General features: G+C 44.1%; 3 protein-coding genes across 3 annotated transcripts; all 3 read right to left on the bottom strand.

Moving 5' to 3' along the window:
- Positions 1-795: 795 nt before the first annotated feature.
- pank2 (pantothenate kinase 2) lies at positions 796-6,555 on the bottom strand. The gene is made up of 7 exons (XM_019890550.1): positions 6,125-6,555; positions 4,925-5,277; positions 3,979-4,232; positions 3,493-3,669; positions 2,772-2,895; positions 1,829-1,954; positions 796-1,744 (listed from the first exon to the last, which is right to left on the bottom strand). Exons 1-7 carry the CDS (start codon positions 6,372-6,374, stop codon positions 1,694-1,696), a joined length of 1,335 nt encoding a protein of 444 aa, XP_019746109.1. The 5' UTR covers positions 6,375-6,555; the 3' UTR covers positions 796-1,693.
- A 487-nt stretch (positions 6,556-7,042) lies between these two features.
- Positions 7,043-14,092, bottom strand: mavs (mitochondrial antiviral signaling protein). The gene is made up of 5 exons (XM_019890438.1): positions 13,960-14,092; positions 11,294-11,416; positions 10,759-10,953; positions 10,043-10,138; positions 7,043-9,467 (listed from the first exon to the last, which is right to left on the bottom strand). Exons 2-5 carry the CDS (start codon positions 11,414-11,416, stop codon positions 8,994-8,996), a joined length of 888 nt encoding a protein of 295 aa, XP_019745997.1. The 5' UTR covers positions 13,960-14,092; the 3' UTR covers positions 7,043-8,993.
- Positions 14,093-20,894: 6,802 nt separating this feature from the next.
- LOC109528134 (probable G-protein coupled receptor 151) lies at positions 20,895-22,398 on the bottom strand. The gene has a single exon (XM_019890440.1). It carries the CDS (start codon positions 22,255-22,257, stop codon positions 21,130-21,132), a length of 1,128 nt encoding a protein of 375 aa, XP_019745999.1. The 5' UTR covers positions 22,258-22,398; the 3' UTR covers positions 20,895-21,129.
- Positions 22,399-22,631: the final 233 nt, after the last annotated feature.

The raw sequence follows: 22,631 nt of genomic DNA on the forward strand, positions 1-22,631 counted from the left end.
AGCACAAAATAGGTCATATATTTAGTAATAGTGATGAACTAAAGGTTCAGTTCAGTGGCAGGTGGATTTTTTTTCTGAAATGTCATCACTATTAATGACAACGCATGGTAAAAATCCGTGTTGCCTTTACTGCTCGAACATACAAAAAAAAATCTCAAGTGTTCGCAAAAACCACATTTTAAAATTCAGTGTCAAAAGTACCTTTAGGGAAACAAAGGCATCTCTGATTTGCTGATTAGCAGTGCAGTCTTTGAAGTCAGTCTTATAATGTAAGATTTCATAGGAGTTCAATTTTTCCCCTCAGTGTCATAATCCCACACCTATAGTCATTTTTTTAAATGATGAAAAGCATATATTCTTTTCTAGGTAGGACTACATGGGTGCAAGTTTTCAAAATGAAAAGTCTTCTTAAAAGATTGAAATTGTTTATTTTTGACAAGAAGGCATAAAAAGTGTATTTTTTGGCAATCAAAAATACTTTTTTTGCAATCTTACAATGACGACTTCTAGATTGCTGTATTTGCACAAGTCATATTTCAGTTTAGAGTTACATTCAAAATGTAATGAGAAACCATTTAAAAGATGAGAAAAACAAATGGTTTTAAGAAATCCATTTTAACCCCCCCACCCCTTCCCAAATTACAGCTTTAGCTGCTCGTATTTTACATTCTTCTAGAAAAACCACCAGACAAAAGTTTGCCACACTTCAGTGAGAACCCTGAAGTCAAACAAAGGTCGTTCAAACCGAGGTTCTTATTTTTGTTTAACCTCTCCAAAGTCACAGTATATAAAAGCGATTGTCACATGGCAGGCACTTCATAATGTTTCCTGGGACCACATACATCCACAAAACGGACGTGTTTAGAAACAAACGTGCCTTCGCCAAGTTAGTTAGCAACAGACGACGACTGAATCCGAAGAAGGATGCAGTTAGGACCCGCTTGGAAGGTCTATTTGGGTCGAGGCATAAACATGTAACAGGATGCAGCAATTACTTGGGACGCTAAAGACGCTTTCTCTGCGACCGTTTGGGTTCGCGAGAGAGGACAAATAGCTTACGGAGATAATTACAGTTCGTACTTTGCTTTGGCGGAGTCTATTTGGTTCAAGGTGTTGGATTTTTTTTTTTTTTTGGTGTAACATAAACATGGAGGCTTGCAACATGATGCAGCCATGACCTGGATGCTAATGACGTTAGTCTGCATCGTTGTTTTGGTTAGCAAGAGCTCAAATGGGCTCAGTAGTTTACTCCTTGTGAGGCTGTGAGTTACTGCCCGTTTTGGGAGGTGTCCATTTGGGGCGCGGCGTGGCGTTTATTTGCTGGCGCCGCACCAAAATGTAGAGCGATCACTTGGAATGCTAATTGTTGCCGCGTCCACAGCGGTTTCGGTTAGCTAATGTAATCCCATTACCTCGAGGTTTGGAACCACTGATCAAATTCGGATCGAGATCGCAATGGAGTAGAAAGCGCTTTTAAAATTGCAAAGGCTGCAGTTTTTGAAAAAAAAAAAAAAAAAAATAATAATAACAATAATAATAAAAATGGATCTGAGTCCGTCGGTAGGCCGTCCTGAGAGCACAGAGGAAGCGCCTCATGATCCTGTACCGTAAAGATTTTAAAGTGCAACATTTTGTTTTGCTCCGGAGCAGGTTGACTTTGTCCATGAATTTTTTTGTTATTTTTTTGGCTGCTTCAGGACGGATGGAGCAGTTCCAGCAGAGCTCCGACGGCCCCAAAGTAACCCTAGAAGGGAAAAAAAAAAAAAAAACAGGGATCATAAGATACAGCAAACTTGAAGAATTTGGAATTTTGTTTGTGTTGACTTACCTCGTGGCGCAAGAAGAGCGCTTTGAGTTGACCTTTGGACCAGTAGTCCATGGCGTAGGCCAGCAGCTTCATGGACAGCGTGTTGACACGCAGGAAGTTGCCCACAAAAACCACACGCTCGATATTCTTGGGTGGATGGCAAAAAGTCGGGAAAGCACAATTGATGGCTTTTAGTCCGATAAAAAAAAAAAAAAGTCCCCAAACTGGCAAGTTTACACAAGCGAAATCTAGGGCCTTGTTCAGTGGGCAATATGGGCTCAATATCGTTTGACAATATTGGAAGCCATTTTGGATTCTGTTCAAACTAACTCATCGAAAAAAAAAAGAAAAAAAAAAAAAGAGAAGCCTTGGCTTGGCTTGCTAAACAAATACATGTTAGTTGGATGAAGATGCCGAACCTGGCGCCTTCATAGCCCTGTACAATGCTGCTTGATCAAGACGCCACAAGGCAGCACCGTAAAGAGGCTGAAGGCATGCAGGACACGCGTCCACGCCACCTTTACGCTAAGCTAGCTGCCGTTTGGCTCAACTTAACTGTATTTCTAGAGCACTTTCAAACAAGCGCCGCTGCGTACTAAGTGTTGTAAAGGAGAAAAAATATTCCATGCAACAAACAATAAATGAAAAACAAAGACAGTGGAAAGCACAGAAACAGTCGAAACCGAAAATCAAAAGCCAAAGAATCAAAATGAATTTTAAGACGGGTTATGAAGATGGGCAGCGAAGAGGCTTGCCCAACGGTGGCGTTCGGGGCTTGAGTTCCTCCAGGCAGCATAAAAGTGGCCCCCATGAGAAAGCGTCTTTTTTTTTTTTTTTTGCTCAGCGGGATATCGATCTGACAGTCATCCGCACAGCAGTGGAAGGAAATGTTTCCTGAAGACGGAACCCAAGGGGAGCGGATGGAGCGAGAGAGAACAGCGGCGGCCCCGAGGATTGAACTCACCTCGTTGAGCGCGCACATGCGCGTGATGGAGCCGATGTTGTTGGTGATGGTGACCAGCGTGGCCCTGGCCAGATCCTGCTTGGACACCGACTCGCGCTTGTCTTTGGACATCATGTTGCCGAAACTGTGGAGGCCACGCAAAACGGGGAAACGTTTCATCGCAAATGAATTGCTTTTGTCAGGGCGTAAAAAGTCGCAATATGACAAGAGTAGAGCAGTCAATAAAATGGCAACAAAAAAAAAAATAATTTTTCTGATTTAAAAAAAAAAAAAGTTGCACAAGTATTTTTCTTTTTTTTTTCCCACTTCGGGATATTGTATATTGGGGGAGCAAATATTACGAGAGCAAAGTCCTAATTTTGAAATTTTACAAATCTTCATCTGCGGAAAATCTTCCAAGAATTTAACGTTCCGATTTTTTGTTATAAAGTGAAATATTTGGAGAATGAAGTCATACTTTTTAAATATATAAAGTTAATGATTTCTGCAGGAAAAAGCTGGAATATTATAATAGAGCTGCAACATTTATGAATTGCAGTCTTGCGAGAAGAATCACCTTTGAATTTTTGAAGTTGTATTTCTCAAAAGGAACTTGCAAGTGGGCGTTTTGAAAGAGAAGTCGCATTGCGACATGAGTCAAGTTGGAACATTGCGAGCAAAAACAACGTCAAATTGGAAAAAAATATAGTTGAGCATATACATCGGCGGACTAATGGCATACCTGGAGGCCACGGCCCAGCCCGGCAGTCCGAAGCGCTCGTAGTCGCCTCCGTAGATGTCCCTGACCAGTTTGTCCACGCGGGTGCTCTCGCCCTGCGACGCCATTTCCAGCGCCTCCTCGAAGGTGGAGCAGCCGGTCAGCAAGCAGCACAGGCCCAGGAAGGTCCCCCCGCCCAGGCTGAAAAGTCACACGGCCGTTAGCGCTTTGTCTGGAAAAGTGGCCACCATTTTGTCACCCAATCTCATTCAATGCATTCGATCGCCGCTTTTCATGCAACTCCACAAACACACTTCATCCCCACCTCCGACCGAATATGGAGTACACACTCGCATGTGCGCACACATTTACATAGAAACATCCATCGATGCATATATATATATATACTGCTGTCGGCCGATAAAAAATTGTAATCGTAAGTAATCACGATTCATCACACATTTGATACCTGCTCTAAATCTACAATGCTTAACAAAAGGGACAACGCACCTGGTCCCGGTAACGCGCTTGTAGTTGTTCTCCGAGTAGACGGCCAAGATGCTGACGCCGGAGCCGATGTTGACCAGCAGCAGCGGGTAGGGGTTCTCCAGCGCGTAGGGCCGCTGCACGCAGCGGTCCGGCTCGGCGGGGTTCTCGAAGTAGTAACACTCGGACGGGCCCCTGGAGACCACCGCATCGATATACAGCACGCCGCGGATCAGGCAGTCCAGCTCGTCCAGCTTGTGGAGCTCCAGGTCGGCCGTCTGGATCGGTGGGAAGGTGACGTCAGCGGATTGGAGATGCCACATACGCTTCATGCATTTTTTTAACATTTTGATAAAATTTTTAATGTATAATGAACACAATATGAAGCACAAAAACAGTCCAACTGAAAATCAAGTCTCACGCTGAGTCGAAGGCCAAAGAATCAGTTTTCAAGATGGGCAGCGAGGGGGCTTGCCAAATGTTCAGCGGAAGGTCATTCCAAAGAGAGGGACCGGCGACGGATCCATCCCACTCTGAGCCTCCGCTTAGTTCTCGCTACCTCTAATCGTGTCCGGTCCGCAGACCTGAGGCACCCGGCATTCGCGAGGGGCTCAGAGTTGGGGCGAGGCCATATCACGATTTGAAAACAAATGAGAGGATCTTCAAAGGAACTCTAAAATGAGCCAGTGAAGGGATGCCAGAGTAGGAAGGAGTGATGCGCTCCCTCTTACGAGTACCCATCAAGCAGCATTTTGGACCAACTGGAGATGCTTTATGGAGGATTGGTTGACTCCATAGTAAGGTGCTTTACAGTGCATTCTTAGGTCATTAATTGTCATAACTTATTTTTTTTAATTTGGTGTTATTCACACTCGAGATAGTGGTCTCCTATTGGATGACGATGTGCATTTAAGGTGGCGGGGCACGGCGAAATCCGAATGCCGTCGCAAGGTCGCCGAGGCGAACGCACCGTGCGGAAGTCGTCCTCAAACTTATAGGCGCCGCCGCCGGTGGCGCAGAGGCTGGTGTGCAGGCTGGAGAAGTGCTTGCTGCTGCCCATCTGCAGGAAGGTGGGCAGGTCGTGCGTGGGGAAGCGGATGAAGTGCAGGTTGCCCGTGCGGCCGCACAGCGTCAGGTCGCGCAGCTCCAGGTGCACGTCGCGGATGCCGGTGGTGCCGTACGCCGTGTTGGACGTCAGGTAGCGGCGGATGCTCTTCAGGTTCTCCACCTCCTCCTGCTCTTCCTCCGCCGTGATGTCGCGGGGCTCGAAGTACACCAGCTTGACCAGCGTGCCGCCGATGTCCATGCCAAACCAGGGGAATGCTACGGTTCAAAGGACAACATGCAGAAGGTGACTTTCTCACGGCAGCGGTTACACGAAGAAGTATGCTCCACATACAGAGGTTGATAAACAGCAGGGTTAAGTATATATTAGGGATTTCAAAGGAACACTTTCTTACGCTAAACGACATTTGCAGACGTGAAGAAAAAGCAGAAAAAAAATAGACAGCAGAATTGTATGTATATAAACTATACATCAACTTGTATGTAGTCTCTAGAAAAACAGCATGCAATAAAATAGAAAACAACATGTTCAGATTTGATTGTGGAAAATAAAAAACAGTAACCACAGTGGGCGGCGTTGTTCTTGACAACAGCATACTATCACCAGACTGACAAGCATGAATAAATAAACCAAACAATTATGTTTTGGAACGAAAATGTACGAAATGAAGCGTCCAGCCGAGTTTTGGAGGGAAAATGTCAGACGATGAGGAGGAGAATGACGACGTTGGTGATGGCGAGCACAAGACGGCGTCCAGCTTCATCCTCATAGCCCATCGTGTGATCATCATCATCACCATCAGAGGAACAGCGAGTACCGCCAACGCCATCTTGTTGCAAAACAGCAAGAGACTACAACACTTTGTACCTCAAATATTACCTTTGTGCGCCAACGTCGGCCTCCCCAGCGCGCATCAAAGCCCGCAAATTTACGCCGACGTTTTGCCTTCATTCATTCATGTGTCGAATTCAATCAAAAAAAGATGTTACCGGATAGACTTTCATACTGGGATTGCAAAAGTCTTCTTTCCAGTCAATTCAATAGCAACACATAAACAAATAAAAAAAAAAAAAATACCGAGTTAAAGGGCACGACAACACTTACGCGGCCTGCTCTTCTTCACCGAGTCGCTGCGAAGCCGCGCCGTCGCGTTGGAGGCGCGGCGGGGAGAGCGACCACGTCCAGCCGGCGCGGCCGCCGCCGCCGCCGCCGCCGCCTCCTTGTCGGCCTCGCTCCGGAGAAGACAGCCTGAGCCGGTCACGTCTTTGTCGGAGCGCGGCTGCTTCTTCGTGGGCGTTTCGTCCTCGTCGTCCGCGCTGTCATCGTTGCGCTGGTGGTAGCCGTTGGTCGCCATTAAAAACAACAACAAAAAACAGAGTTGGCCAATTTACTACATAGATGTTGTTGTTGTTAATGGTAACGGTTGATGATGTTTCGGTGGGTACAAAAAGGCCGACGACGAAGATGCTAATTCCCCAGCTAACTAGCTATGCTATACTGTATTGACTTCGCGTTTTCTGCTCGCCGTGGTCTTCGTAATGTGGGCGTGGTCATCGGATGGGTGACGGGTGAGGAGCAAATCACAACTCGAAACATCTCCAAAGACACGCCTTTCATTGCAAAAGTAGCGTCACTGATGCAAAATAGTTACAATTACAATTTGTGTTGAAGTTCAACATATAACCAATAAAACCAAAAAAAAAAAAAAAAGTTCAGTATATTTTTGGGGGTCCTTTAAATGTTTCCAGAGCTGTATATACTATCTATTACAGACATATCATTTCACATTTTAATCAATTTTTCATTTTGTTGATAGAAACCGTACATATTATATTGCGGTTCACCTATTGCAGATTTCTTTTTTTCCACAAGTGCAATTTTGCATCCTGTTTTTTTACAGCTTGCAACCTTCATTGAGTCCTAATTGACTTCCCGTGTTTTTTACATTGTAATTCTGCATGCAGTTTTTTTACCTTTTCGAATAAATTGACAAATCAAATCATGACAATCACCACGAATTTTCAAGTTACAATTTTATTTTCATACTATAAGATCTCTATATACATCATTATATGTACAAAGAAATGGCTTCAAAACAAGACTATATTTGTGAAACACATTTTCACCGGTATGCACAGTTTTCACATTTTTACTGCTTCTTTTTACACTTGTATGGCAGCCAGGTATGTAAAAACTTTTTTTTTTCTTTTTCAATGGCAACAGTTTAAGCCCTCAACGAACCATTACCATCCTTTGATATAGATGGACTAATTGTTTTTAGGTTTTACAATGAAGAGCGATTGGCTTCTTTTTACACTTGCATGATTATCAGGTATGCCATTTAAGAACAAGTTTTAAAAAAAAAACTACATTACCCTGAAACAGACCATTTTTCTCAGGCTTTAAAATGAATATCTATGGATATCTACTTCAATATGAAAATAAACAAGTGCACATATTTTACATACAAATTTTAAAAATTTCTTCCCCCCAATTTCATATTATAGTCAAATCTGGCCTGTCAGCACACGTTTCCCCACCCTTCTGAGTGACGCTTAAAATGCTACCATGACTAAAACTGCCAATCAATCAATTCAAACATGACATTAAAATGATAACAGCGTATGTGTTATCTAAGTGCTAAGGTACCTATTGAGAGTATCCAGCATAGTACAATAATTTATGTTCAAATAAATAAAAAATAAAATTGCATCTACAAAGTGCTGATGACTGGCAAATTTAGCCTTAAAAACCATTCCATCCTTTCCTAACAATAAGGCACCTGTCAGATTTTCTCCTGAAAGTGGGCATTCCCAACCACTGTGCTGTGGCACATCAGCGTGTCATGAGACAGGTCTGCTGCAACTTCATTTAAAGTCCCAGCTCAGGGAAATAAAAGGGCCGATAAATTTAACACACCACAGAGAATTGGATTGCCAACACGCTTTCAAATTTGAATGAATAAAAAAATATATATAAATACATCATCGGCGATTCGATAAAATGAGGCTCCAAAATTGTGAAAAATCCAGCTGTCGGACACTGTTAGCGTGTCGGCTGAATGAGCTGAAAACATGCCCCCGCTCGACTTTCACCTGTCACTCAAATACGTTGCTATGCGAACGAATGTACTCGACTCAAGTTGTCGGTAGTGTGAGCCACGGGCTGAAAAATATTTGTTGAATGGACAGTGCAAGTTGACCTCAAGTGTCCTGTTATGTGGACCGACACAAAATGGAGTGGGGCAGTGACCCGGTGGAGGACACTGACGCCCGTCCGCGGGCTAACGTGCTAGCGGGCTGGCGACGCCCAGTCTCAGCGCTGTCCAATGAGTCATCGCCTCACTCGGTTTTGTGTCGTGTAGGGGTCCACATGACATAGCGAGCGAGCGGGGTAGCGGGCTATCAAGCTAGCGAGCGGACTGGTGGCCCGGTCATGCGGAATTACATCGTCGGAGAGGCCATACGAATGCCGGAAAGCTCCGGTGTGTACTTGGGCTGGTTGTTAGCCACGCCGCCAAAATCCAGGCCAAAATGAGTTTGTTGCTATTTTGCAACAATTCAGCAATAAATTGCTCTCTGTCCTTGCATGGCGTGGCATTTAGAGTGCCCCGTTGTCGCAGCAAGGAAAAGCCTCATGACGACCGAGTGGGATAAATTCCAGCCACCGGAGGTTTTTTTGTGGATATATTTTTGCGGCTTAAACGTGTAGTTATGTGTCGGCAGAAGAAAGATGCTGGATAAAATAGCATCTCTATTTCTAGACTGGAGTGGAGGTATTTGACATTTGAAAATCAAGCGGGGTGGGGTTCGAATTTTTGTTGAACTAAACAGTAAATATGTGTGCAATTTAAGACAAGATCATTATTAGCGTATACAGATTTTGGGACATTTTTGTTCGGTGATGTGCAGTGAAGACTTTTTGAGTGTAAAGGCTCAGAAAGTGGTTGGGAAACGCTGCCTTAAAACGAACCTCAATGCTTAAACTTCCACGCCAGCAACAGCGCGCAGGCGGCCACCCCCACCGCCGTCGCCGCAAACTTGGCGTTGGCGGCCAGCGCGCCACGAGGGGCCGGCTTCTCGGTCTCGGGGCACATAGTCGTGGAAGCGGGCTCCTGAACGCTAGCGACTTCTTTGGCGGCGTCGCCGTTGACCGCCAGCTGGCCGTCCAGCACGGACAGCGGCTGGGAGACGTGCACCGTGTGCACCCGCACCTCGTCCTCATCGTCATCGTCCTGATTCTTGCTTATTTCCAAACGGTCCGTGTCACCAGAATACGGCTCTGTCGACGATCCGGCTCCGGTGGGGTTGGAGTTCGGATCCTCTTGCGGCAGGATGCTGGCGAGTGTGCGGGGCGTGCTCAGAAACACCGAGGAGGCGTCGGACGCGGCGGGAGAGGCGGGGCTTGCAGGTGTACTTCCTGCTGCCGTACAGTTCTCGACGACGATCTGAAAGTGGAAAAAGAAGCGAGCGAGAATGTGACCAAAGCTACTACCTCTGTGACGGCTCTGATAGACTTTCGTTGTTTTGGTTTCCCTGGACAAGACAATTGAAGCAGGAAGTAGTTCGAGCATGATGAAAACACCGACGCCTGATAGCGATTACAGGCGTGAAAGTAAATACGTCGGAATTTAACTTTCCGTTGACCTTATCTACCTCTCAGGTCCACAGACCGCAATGATATTGTCCCGCATTGTAACATTGGAAAAATGTTACCAGACACGTTTCGCGTCCATTTGGTCTGACTCCGGCATTAGGTGAGTAAAATGACATTTCCCATGAGAAACGAAAGCAGGAAGTAGTTTGAGTTCCGCTATGACAAAAACATGGATGCCTGCTCATAATTAATTGCATGAAAGTCAATAGGAAAGAAATTGAATTCAAGACAATGAACTGCAAAGTCGACATCCATGCATACTGTGTATCGGGCGTTATTTTTTTTGAGAAAATGAACGTTTGCCTTACAAAAAAATTAATTAATTAAATACGGGATGTCACGTCATGTTTACGTTGTTCTTCTCACCTGTGTGTTGTCCAGAGCTTCCGAAATATCATCAAGCGGGATCGCAGCGGCAGGAGTGACTTTCTCCACAGGCGGTGCGCTTTCCTGCACGGGGGGCTTTTCACAAGATACTCATCGTAGTATTTTTAATGTGACGTCTCTCCTCCTGACAGTTGATTGCATCATGCAAATAAAAATATATAATCCACAAGGTTGTTTTTCTCTTTTTAAAGTCCCGCATGGGCACATGCATAACTCCAGCTTCTTTGAGCTGACTAAAGTCAAGCGTCTCCTTTCTCAAGAGCACTTTGAAACAAATTCATCACCTCCCGGCTGGCTGACTGTAAGGCACTTGATTTTGGAGTCAGCCAATCCTCCATGAAGCGTCTCCAGTTGGTCCAAAATGCTGCTGCAAGCCGATTGACTGGTACTCGTAAGAGGGAGCATATCACTCCTACTCTAACATCCCTTCACGGGCGCCCTCTTGAGAGTTCTTTTGAAGATCCAATGATTTGTTTTCAAATCTTGAAATGGCCCCTGCACCTTACCTCTCTTGAGTTTCTCTGCACACGCCTCGCTGCCCATCTTTCAAACTCGTCTTAAAACTCATTTTTAATTCTTTGGCTTTTGACTGCGCAGCGTTGTTACGTTCTGTTCGGCGCTCCTCTCGACAGTTTCCCGATGCTGACCACCTTGCGGAATATCAATCAAAAGGCGAGGAACAATCCAGCCAGTTAAAACGGTCGCTTACTGCCGGCGCCAAGGAGCTTGTCGTACTCCGCCCGGATCTCGGCGGCGATGGCGCCGTGCTCGCACTTCTCCAGAGCTCGGATGAAGTGCTCGGGCCAGCTGTCGCGCCTCTTCAGGCAGTCCAGCAGCAGCACCATGCCGTTGAAGTTGCCGCACATCTCCCGCTTGGCCTCGATCGTCTCCTGCCAGCGCACGTCACATGACAAACATGCAATTGGTTCGGTTGTACGCGTACTTGGAAAAGAACGTATGAGAAGAACCACATGCTGCTTCACCGAGTCTAAGGCAGTGTCTAATCATGGAGCAGCTTGCTAATAAGCCACCTTGTGAGGACAAACGTACAATTGTGTTTTTGCTCTCGGAAATTTCCACTTGGCCAAGTATTCAGATATCGTCTTTAGACTTGGTCAGGCAGCATGTGGCTCATGAGCACGAGTTATTTCACTCTCCTTACACCCTAGGTGTAAACAATTGTCCGTTTGTCGAAAACACACGGGAGCCAGCACAAAACAAGGTTCTCACCCGGTCGTAATCGGTAAGACACGGCAAGTGGACCACAATCTGTCGCACTTTGACCTTGGTGACGATGGTGGGCATGTTGGTGCGCAGGTAGCCATTGTAGAGCTGGTCACTAGCAAACGACATCTGGAAAGAAAAACGCAACGACAAATGTACAGTTGTTTTGCTCCTGATACAGCAACGTTGTTGAGAGAACATGGGAAAGGACAGTACGTCATATTCAAAGTAGCAAGACGCAAGCGCTCCACCCCCCCCCCCGAGTATCTGTGGTTATCTTCTTTTTACACTTGTATGACAATGAAAAATACTCAACCTTTTTTAATTTATTGAATTGTATAATTGGTTAAATAGTTTAGTGTGAATAATAAAATACATAAGTACTTAAATACAAAAACAAAAATTCTAATTATTTTAAATCAAACAATGATTATATTCAGTAGCATGAAATTAATTATAACCAATCTGTCCTAAAATGTGTAACACTACTTTTGTACGCTGTACCTTGTTATATGACAATTTTATTTTCTATCCAGTTCATTTATCTTGATACTTGAATGACAGTTTAAAACGTTAAAATTAAATTCACTTCATTTACAAAGTATTTCTGATTTAAAAAAAAAAAAAGAAAATCTCAAAACTGCGTTTTGTAGTTATACCACGTTCACATTTCTTTTTAACTGTCACTTACAGAGTCATGTCATTTTTGTTTTTCTACATTAAGAAGGAGTAGCTAACGTTACACCTGCAGAACAAATATATATATATATGAAAAAAGCGTGCCTGTAACAGTTCAGAAGGTTTTTATGATTGCAACTGTATCATTTGTATTTCCACGCACAAAAAAAAAAAAAAATGCTGGGTTGTTTTGCTCAGCCACTCACGAGATACCGTAGCTTTGTCTTTGGAGCAGAATGGGTTACTTTTCCCCAAAGTTGGGTTAATTACTTTGCCCTCAAAGCTTGGTCTGAGGATTGGATTTGGGTGAGCTGAAAGCTGAAGCTGCTCGCCATTTGAAACAGTTTCGTTGGCGACAACCCACGGGGCAAAGATGCTTTTTTTTTTTAACTTGAAAACGTTGGGAGTAAAACCCGATTTGGGTTACTTTTAACCCAGCATATTGTTCCTCAAGTCAACCAGCGGTCTACCTTGAGGATTCAACTGTGGGTGAACATTTGCTCACAAGTGAAATGAAAGGCTCTAAGGAGAAAATGAATACTGTATAGTGAGTCCAACGAAACATCCTCTCAAGGAAAAGGTGTCATGTCACAGCAGTTGGGTGACGCTCAATTTCACTTTCACTTTCTGCGTCCTCGTTACTGATGGGCTCCCAAAAAAATAAGACATTGCCAACAAAAACGATCTCACAGACACTTGGTATCACTTTGGGAACCCCCTGAAAGTGAAAGTGAAAGTAAAAGTGAACATGTGACAGGCAGGAAGAAACTGAAACACACACACACACACATTCGAAAAAAAAACCCCTTCAGATTCAATACAACTTCAAACTTTTTGTGGCTTGTTCGAGCAAGGAGGGGTGGAAAAAAAGGTAAATATGTCACTGATTAATCACCTTTAACTCCATATGGAAACGCCCCCCCCCCACCCCCAACTCTTTGTTGTGTGTCCACTAGCGTTTTGTTTGCACACAACATTTGGAAATGTCACCCAAATTCTGCTGTCACTTTGCGGTCTAAACAGGCCCGGATCGCCTTAACACTCTTGGACTCAGGTGGTCAGGTGTCTCTGCACTAAAATTAGGTAGGTGCACTGTTTAAAACGATTTGGGTGCGCGTGTGTGTGTTGCTTTGTGAATGTGTGTTGGCATGACAGATTGCAGATTAACGAGGAAGCACACACACATGCAAGGAGGTGGCAACACCTTGACGCAAGGGCAACGGTTGACCTCTGTGTAATATTCCAATAACGCCTCTTGCGTCATTATCATTTTTATGTCACTCTATAAAGTTGCTTTTTCGAACTATTATCACAAAAAAAAGCCACACACATACAAAATCCGGTTTGACATGGATATTTACAGCCCAGCACTGGGAATCGCTTCTTAAACCCGTTTAACAGCATATCAATGACTCACACATTGATACTTAAGTGTGCGAAAAGTCCCCGATAAGCAATTTGGAGCACGTTTCCATATTTTTTAAGCGTTGTGTGTTGCTTTGTGAATGTGTGTTGGCATGACAGATTGCAGATTAACGAGGAAGCACACACACATGCAAGGAGGTGGCAACACCTTGACGCAAGGGCAACGGTTGACCTCTGTGTAATATTCCAATAACGCCTCTTGCGTCATTATCATTTTTATGTCACTCTATAAAGTTGCTTTTTCTAACTATTATCACAAAAAAAAAGCCACACACATACAAAATCCGGTTTGACATGGATATTTATAGCCCAGCACTGGGAATCGCTTCTTAAACCCGTTCAACAGCATATCAATGACTCACACATTGATACTGAAGTGTGCGAAAAGTCCCCGATAAGCAATTTGGAGCACGTTTCCATATTTTTTAAGCGTTTTTAGGTCAACAAGGAGCTGCTGACCCACAGCGTTTCAAAGGCTGCAGTCGCGGCGATAAAACGTCACTTCTTCGACGTGCCAGAGCAGCACACGGCGAGGAAAAAAAAAGATCGAGAAAGTGTTCCAAATTTACCTTTGGCGTGCGTGGGTTGCTTCGGATCGGCGAGTGTCACTTGAAGACCAAATCCTGCTCTAAAACCGGACGGCGGACTCGCGGTGCTCCTTTCCACGCACATCTGCCCCGATTCCGCCCCTTACGCCTTCCCGTTGGAGGAAAAAGCCGTCAATCTACGCTAGGACCAATCAACTACAGGGTGAACCTGGAAGGGGGCGTGGTTTTACATCTCCTAATCCAATGTCAACACTCTGCCTTTAGGATTAGATTTGATCTCGATTTCTGCTTTACATCTGTCTCTAATCCCGTCAAAATAATCCGTGTACACGGACAAGGACGAGGCACACTAAAACACCGCTACTCATGCCATAAATGTGCCGTTTTATCATTATTTATTTATTTCAACAAGAGACCACTTTTATCCTCAGTGACAGTCTACAAGAAATTGAAAAGAAACAAATATATCTCAACTCTCAACAACATGTTACAACAGCGACATTCAAAACAATATTTGGATTAGTCCTTAATGTTTCAATGTTAACTCAAGATATTAGCTATAAAATTATTGAAGTTTAAAATACAAGATTTTTTGTGAATTCCATATGTTTTGCAGATATTTTCACCTTTTATAATGGATTAACTCAACATGAATAGAATGAACACGTGTGTTTTATTCTGTTTTTGATTTTTTTTAACAAGCCAGTCACAGTTCCTTAAATTAAAATGAGTGTAATTTAAAATATATATCACGTTCATAAATTTTCAATACGAATTCAAATTCAACGATAATCAATTTTTGTTAAATATGTATATGAAATACAGTAGGTCATATATGGAGCAAGAAATTGAAAAGAAACAAATATTACCGATTATGGCTATCTCAACTCTAAACAACATGTTACAACAGCGACATTCAAAACAATATTTGGATTAGTCCTTAATGTTTCAATGTTAACTCAAGATATTAGCTATAAAATTATTGAAGTTTAAAATACAAGATTTTTTGTGAATTCCATATGTTTTGCAGATATTTTCACCTTTTATAATGGATTAACTCAACATGAATAGAATGAACACGTGTGTTTTATTCTGTTTTTGATTTTTTTTAACAAGCCAGTCACAGTTCCTTAAATTAAAATGAGTGTAATTTAAAATATATATCACGTTCATAAATTTTCAATACGAATTCAAATTCAACGATAATCAATTTTTGTTAAATATGTATATGAAATACAGTAGGTCATATATGGAATATGACAAAAATGTTAAATACGTTATAAAATAAGTCTAAAATAATGTTCATTACGCGCTTCATTATGTTGAAAATGGCTTAATTTTTAGAGTGAACTCATTGAAATAAAATAAATGCGTGTTATGCATTGCATTCACATGTATTTAAATAATAACCTAAAATACATTGCAGAGTACAGTAGCACTTTTGAAAGTCTGCTTACCCATTTCATAAAATAAAGAGAAAATATTTTTTATGAATTAATAATTATTATATCACATATTTATTCAAATATTACATAATTTTTAGACCGAAAATGATTACGGATAAATAAAAAAGGGTGTGAGTCAAAAATGACATTTCGTGTGTCTGCAGTGCTCTCCTACAACCACACGATGGCGTCATCTTCACACTACAGTGTTGGGAGGCGTTAAGGAGGCGTGTCAGCGTTCAAAACCAATCAACAGGATCCACACGGAAAGGTAGGGTGACGTCATTGGGCAAAATCAAAGATGGCTGTGTTGTGTAAATGTCATTGAAGGTGATGATGATGATGATGATGATGATTATGATGATGATATGTGCCCTTTGGACTCCAATTAGACGCCTTTGCTTTTCCCTGTCGAGTGCCTGTCACTTTGGTGATTTAATGCTTGGGGTCGATTTTGAGGAAAATTCCAAAAGTGTGAACATTCCCTGTTCCGCTCATAAAATTGGTGTCAGAAGTGGAACGGTAAATAGTCATCACGACAAATGTGTATATGATCTCGCTACTATTTATTGATTTTTTTTTTTTTTAACCCAGTGAACCCTTGTTCAAATCAGTTTTGTGTGTACGACTCCTAAAGTGTTGTGAGAAGCGTCCTTGGAAAAATGGTGTTAGAAGTGGGGTGGCAAACTGTTGAGACCACACATGTGTATTCAGAAAATTGGTGGCAGAAGTGGGATGCTCACCATGAAGACATCTATTAAATCGACAGGTCCATCACTTTAGAGTGTGTCTGAAGTGTTGTCAGACAAAAGTCATAAGTGCTCTTCAAAAAACAAAAGTGTCAGAAGAGTCCTAGGAAGAAAACGGTGTCAGAAGTGCGATGGTGAACTGTTGTCACTATTGTGGTGTTAGTCTACATGTTTTTCCATCCAGTGGAAATCTTGTTTAAATGTCAATTGAGGGTGCTAATCCTGAGATAAATGTTGTCGGAAGTGTACTCAAAAATTGGTGTCAGAAGTGGGACAGTACACCGTGAAGATATCTGTTTGGCCTAACAGCACTGCAACTGAGACTGCAACTGAAGTGTTCTCAAGAAAATGGTGTCAGAGGTGCCCTTCAAAATTTGGTGTCACAAGTGGGCCAAATAAAACATGTTTTTGGGTGTGGGATTGTGGATTTTTAAAATGTTTTTCCACCCTAAAAAAAATGATGTAATCACCTATGACGGCAATACAAAATGCAAGGTGTCTTGACCCAGAATCCTCCAAGCTGCTTTGAGGGCAAAAAGCAAACATTTGTTGCCATGTCCCAGTTTAGAAAAAAAAAAAAAAAAAAAACTTCCGAGAGAGACAGGACAGGAAAATAAGCGAAGACCCGCAGAGAGCTCAGGGCGACAACTCATCTGTCACGCATGAGAGAAACACGAGCTGAGAAAGCAGAGAGCAGCGGCGACGTCGCCACAAAAAGAGCACGGCAGACACTCGCTGACCTGAAGCCTCAAAATGTCTTTATTCTATTTTCTTCATTTCAAAAAAGACTGCTTGACATTGTTCTTGGTTTTATTTTCTTTACCACATTTTCCTTCCGACCCAAAAGAGATGATGCTGGAATTTATTTTTTTTTAATGGGGGTGGGGGGGGGATATCCTGTGGGAATAAGCATGTTTTTCTGGGGAAAATACGAATTGAGAGTTTGATGCGTCCCTTAGAAAAAAATATAGCTTTATTCTAAAAGAATTTGGAGTGTCTTTCTGGAAAAAAATTGTAAATTTAAAAATAAATGTATACTAGCTAACCTTATGTTCTATTCAGGGCCCTTTCCATCCCCACCCCTCAAAATATGATGCAATTATCATGAGATTAAGTTAAAAAAAAAAAATTGTACTCCAGAAACATGAACTCGGGAATAATTGACAAAAAAAGATGCATTAATAAAAGTAGGTTGCAAGACCAGCAAAGTTCAACAAAAAAAAAATGCTGCTTGTCAATAACTGACAAGAAAAAAAAAAAAACACAAAAACATATCATATAAAAACCGTGACTATAACTTCAACAACAAAAAACAAAGGTAAAGGGCAGAAAAAAAAACAAAGAGCTAAAACATGGAACAGCTCGATGAAGGCAAATTGACTGACATTGGAACCCTGAAATAGTCGGTTGATTACATTGGCAGCAGGTGTGCAAGCTGGAGGGACGGCCCTCCTCTGCCACCTGCTGGAGGAACACAAGAACAGGATCATGACAGAGTGTTGGGCCTGTTTTAATCATCCAACTTTATTCTCAGAGGGCTATCGAAGAAAGACAAATACAACATTGACATTTTAAACCTTTTGTAGCTGTTTATTATTATTATTATCATGATTATTATTATTATTATTATTATTATTATTATTATTATTATTATTGTTTTACTGGTTAACTTTCAAAACCGGGCAAGACGGCACTTAGTACATCTGGATAAAAAAGCCAAACTCTCCCCTTCAGCTCGAAAATGACTACACGCCGCTGAAGCTAATACTCCAAATCCACCCTAGAGAAGCCACCAAAATAGCGAGTCAGCAGCTAGCGTAAGGATAACATACGCAGTAGCTTAGCGAGACCTTCCCCCCCCAAAGGCATGTTTTTCACTCCTGGTGCCCAGCCAGCGTGCTTTTGTTCACAAGTGAAGCGGAAGGGACGCTCCATTGTAGCATAGTAGCATCCCGAGCTACGCATTAGCTCACATAGCGGGACCTTGGACCTGTGCAGGAGGCGAATTCAAATCCACGTTTGATGCCCAGTGAACAAACGTCAAAGAAGCGCCGCCATTATGCATTGATGGATGATGTGGGTGCTGACAAAATCAGCAGGATGAATTTTCTCAAGAGTTTCGGGCAACCTGATGATTTGTAAAGTCAATTGGACACTTGAGTTTGACCAGGTGTCAAGTAGCCAGACACTGAAGCAAAAAACTTAAGGTACCAAATATCATGCGCCGCTAGCGAGTTGACCCAGCAAATAGAATGACTAAAAAAACGTCTTCATACTTTGAACATTTTATTTTCTTACCGCACGTCAACCAGCAAATGGCTGATGATGGAGTGTAGCCTGCGCGCCGTGTAAAAGGAGAGGGAATAATACGCGACTCCCGAGGGCAGACGCTCGCGGCAACCGTCCATACTGTCAATGAATAAATGATGTGCCGCCACACAATGGCGGTCAAGAGCTTTTGAGGAGGACTTTTTTTTTTTTTTCTGGGGTCCTGAATTCCGCCTTCCCCCTCCACCTGTAACCTTTTCTTTTCACTCAAGACGAGGAAAATGTCAAAGCCGCCGTGTCGCAGCCACGGGGCTCCACACTCGGCCGCCAAACACACACGAGCGCTAAAAGCTCATTTTCTATCTTCCCTTTTACAGCCCAAGAAAGCTTCGCTGACCCATTTTTACACGTTAACCCTTCTAGAACACTTGCAAAATGCTCATTTGGATGTCGGTTTACCGTGTGTCAAGTCGCCAAAAACTCGAAGATATCGCTCTTGTCTGTTTCCTACTTTTAACTCTTTGATCTTTTTTTTCCAAGGAGCCAAACAGGTTTTTGGTCGATAACAGGACGAAGGTCTCTGTTATCGACCAAATCGTAATTTTTACGTCTCGGCTTACAACCGAAAACCAGTTTTCGACCAAACTGAGCAAACCCGAAAACGCCACTCGACTCCTCTCAGCCTACTTACACGAGGAAGTGACGCTTCCTCATGTAACATTCATTGTGAGCAGACGTGTTTGTTGTGATTTACGCAAATCTGACTGTTTTTATGTTATTTCTGCATAGTATATTAGCCCCTAATCATGGGCTCGTAAAATAGTTTCGGATGACAAATAAATCGCTTTTTGAACTGCCTTCTTGAACGGATTATTGTCAAAAACTGAGGTATGACTTCAAAAGAACTCGAAAATGTTTTGGGAGCCAGTGAAGGGATGCCAGGGTCGGAGTTTTGCGCTCCCTTTTACGAGTCCCAGTCAAGAGGCGAGCAGCGACATTTTGGCCCAACTGGAGGCGCCTCACGGAGGATCGGCTGACTCCAAATTTAAGTGCACGACAGTACTCCAGCCGAGACGTGAACACGCCGGCATCAATCTTGAGTTGCCAAATCTGGTTCATCGGTTAACTCAACTCGTACGGTAATCCAAATACTTAAATGAGCCTCTTTTTCATAACTGTTTTACCACGTGTCAACGACAGCCAAATACTCCTTCTTCTAACCGAAGTTAGCAAACATGGCTCCGTGACTGTGAGCTAATCCAATACTTGGATTAGCATGTTTGTTTTCATACTCTAAAAGTGCGTCAGCGAGCGATCATATCGCAAAGGAACCCAACACACATCAAGCTCAAAGACTCAGCATCTTTTCATCCTTTTATTCAACCATTTTTAACCATGTGACAAGTCGCCGTATCGTGCTAGCATAGCTCAAAACACCTCATCGCACACGTTGCAGCATGAAAAGAACGTTGGACACCTCGTAATCATCCGAAGAATAATAATGCGGGTTTTACAGTCTGTACAATGAAAGTGTGTTACATTCTGCTAGGCGGGAAAAAGACGCAAGCAACCACGACAAGACTTGACTTTCGTGTAAAAGATGCTCAGTGTAAAAGCAGGAGCACACGTTGAACTATTGACACTTTTTTTTTTTTTTCACGAGCTACAGCTGCCTCGGGCTCGTCACGTAATCGCCGCGACAGGATTTTGACCGGCGAGATTAGTGGCGAATGCAATGAGGAGATGTGATATGTTTTACCATGTCTGAAAAAAAAGATTGGATTGTGTTTTTATCGGTGATTAAGAGGCGGTTTGCCTCGGATTGAAATGGGATGAGTCCATATAGCTGATCATGTTTTGTTTATCATCCACAATGAGAAATTTAGTCGGCCGCAATTTGGCAAATTTGGAAACAAATCCAGTCTGTCTTGAGAGAAGAAACTCCAAGAAAAAGTTTTTTTTTTAAACAAGATGAAGCATTTTTTTTTTTTTTTTAGTTTTAGTCAGCCGCAATTTGGCAAATTTGGACACAAATCCAGTCTGTCTTGACAGAAGAAACTCCAAGAAAAAGTTTTTTTAACAAGATGAAGCATTTTTTTTATTTCTTACTAAATGTCAAATGTCATTTAGGAATTTCAATGAACAAATGTTGACTATTTTTTTTATTCAAAATAATAAAATAATAAAAATGATGACTATTCAACACTATCACTTGGTCTAAACTTGATTTAAAAAAAGATATATTTAATGCTACAAGATGACACATTTTTACAGTTCATCAAAACATATTTTAAACTAAGACAAAACATAAACAATGAAATCCAACCTTTTTTTTAAATAAACATTGAAACTTAACCAGATAGCACTGTTTTAAAAGCAAAATAAATCAATAAAGCTTCCGCTTATATTAAATCTAAAGATTCTATAAATATTTAGCCGTTTCTATCAATCGACGTAAAAAGTATTGAATAATACAAGGGAGCACACGTTTTTTCTTTTTATAAAAACAACATGAAAAGCTATCATGTGACATTTTATATACAAACTGCACATATGTAGAATGTGAAACACGTTTTTAAAGATGTTGCTTGATGTCTATCGAATGTGACAAGATCGCATTTTAGTTGTTGTTTGAAGTTACTGGTTCGACCGTGATTTCTAAAGACAAAGCAGCCCGCGGGACGCGAATTCTTCCATGGAAGTCTTCCAAGCGCACAGCAGCGGTCGGACTAGAGCATTTTCTCTTCTTTCTCCCACGGGATGGGGTCCTGCTCCTCCTCCACCTGCGTGTTCCTGCGCCCCGTCCAAAAGTGCTCCACGTCGGGGAAGGTCTTCTCGGCGCTGGCGAGCACCGCGTTGGCCCCCGGGCCGCCCAGCTCGGCTCCGTTGCCCTCGGTCGCCTTGGGGGCCGCGGCCGCCTTGGCCCCGCGGCAGGCGGCCGCCACGCAGAGCGCCGCCAGGCCGCGGCGCACGTCGTCGTACATGGTGACCAGCAGCAGCGGCGAGAGCGCGCCGCAAGCGTACGCCAGCGCCTGGGCGCACAGGAGCAGCCCCGCGGGGGGCTGGCGGTAGCCCAGCCGCACCCAGGTGAACGTGCCCCACTCGGGCAGCAGCAGGAGCCCCAGCGTGCTGCTCAGACACAGCAGCGCCAGCGTCACCTTGCTCTGGCGGCCCGGGCTCGGCGCGTAATTGAGCGCCCCGTGGAGGCTCTTGGTGTAGTAGGCCACGGTGAACAGCACCGGGCCCACGTAGGCGGCCGCGGGGTAGATCTTATAGAAGACGGCCATGAAGTGCGAGGCGCACGCCGGCATCCGGGACACGCACACGACGACGCCGGCGTGCCCGCCGCGCGGCCGCAACGCGGCGAACAGCATCTGCGGGATGGCGAACATCATGGACGCCAGCCACGCGAACGCCACGGCCCAGAGGATCCAGCCGCGATGCGCGGCGGCGCCGGCGGTGGCGCCGGGCGCCGGGGTGTGCTTGGCCCGGGTGCTGACCGCCAGGAGGAGCGTCTTGGCCACCACGCACGAGTGCTGGAACCAGTCGGCGGTGGCGCACGCGAAGCGGCCGAGCACCCAGGCTTGCTTGTAGACGGCCAGCGCGCGCACGGGGGCGCACAGGACCAGGAGGAGCGCGTCCGCGGCGGCCACCGCGGCGAGCAGAGCCTTGGCCTCGGAGCCTCGCCCCGCGCGGAAGTCGCGCGCCAACACCAGCAGCACCAGGAGGTTGCCCGCGGCGCCCGAAACGCACACGCCGACCAGCAACGCCGGCACGGCCGTTCGGATGTCCTCGCTGTCCAGGAGCTGGACGCCTCCCGAGAAGTCCACCCAAGTCCCGTTCGGATCGGATTCCATCTCTTGCGAAGGTTTGGAGGAGGACGCCGACCGGCTGCGAGCGCGCGTCTGGACTGAGGCGGACGATTTGGACTATTTACGGCGCTGCCATTTCGGCGGCGTCGACGTCACGGCGCGCGCACGAGCCCGGACGGGGGCGCGCCGCAGCTTGAAACCGTTCATGGTGGGCGGGGAAGCCGTGACGCCACACCACCTTTATTCGGCAACAAAATCAAACTAAGCAAATGCGGTGGAGCAACACATGTAGTCGAGCAAGAAGCCGGCAAAAGGGTGGGCGGTGAACCCTTTTGCTGTCAAAGATGTGGCGGTTGAGCGCTTTCAGTGGGACAATTGTGGGAGGCAAATATTGAGGCGAGTGTGGGTGTTGAACCCAT

The sequence above is a fragment of the Hippocampus comes genome, unplaced genomic scaffold (assembly GCF_001891065.2).
Source record: "Hippocampus comes isolate QL1 unplaced genomic scaffold, H_comes_QL1_v1.1 scaffold168, whole genome shotgun sequence".
Lineage (NCBI taxonomy): Eukaryota > Metazoa > Chordata > Actinopteri > Syngnathiformes > Syngnathidae > Hippocampus > Hippocampus comes.

Bases quoted from the DNA above. Each gene is read 5' to 3' on its own strand.
- pank2 (XM_019890550.1), bottom strand. From the start codon at position 6,374: ATGGCGACCAACGGCTACCACCAGCGCAACGATGACAGCGCGGACGAC. The intron at 1,955-2,771 runs GTGAGTTCAATC...CATCCACCCAAG, and splicing joins GCATGTGCGCGCTCAACGAG to AATATCGAGCGTGTGGTTTT. The intron at 1,745-1,828 runs GTAAGTCAACAC...TTTCCCTTCTAG, and splicing joins CGCTCTTCTTGCGCCACGAG to GGTTACTTTGGGGCCGTCGG.
- LOC109528134 (XM_019890440.1), bottom strand. From the start codon at position 22,257: ATGGAATCCGATCCGAACGGGACTTGGGTGGACTTCTCGGGAGGCGTC.
- mavs (XM_019890438.1), bottom strand. From the start codon at position 11,416: ATGTCGTTTGCTAGTGACCAGCTCTACAATGGCTACCTGCGCACCAAC. The intron at 10,954-11,293 runs GTGAGAACCTTG...GTGCGCTGGCAG, and splicing joins GTCTTACCGATTACGACCGG to GAGACGATCGAGGCCAAGCG. The intron at 10,139-10,758 runs TAACTGGCTGGA...TCTTGTGAAAAG, and splicing joins CCGGCAGTAAGCGACCGTTT to CCCCCCGTGCAGGAAAGCGC.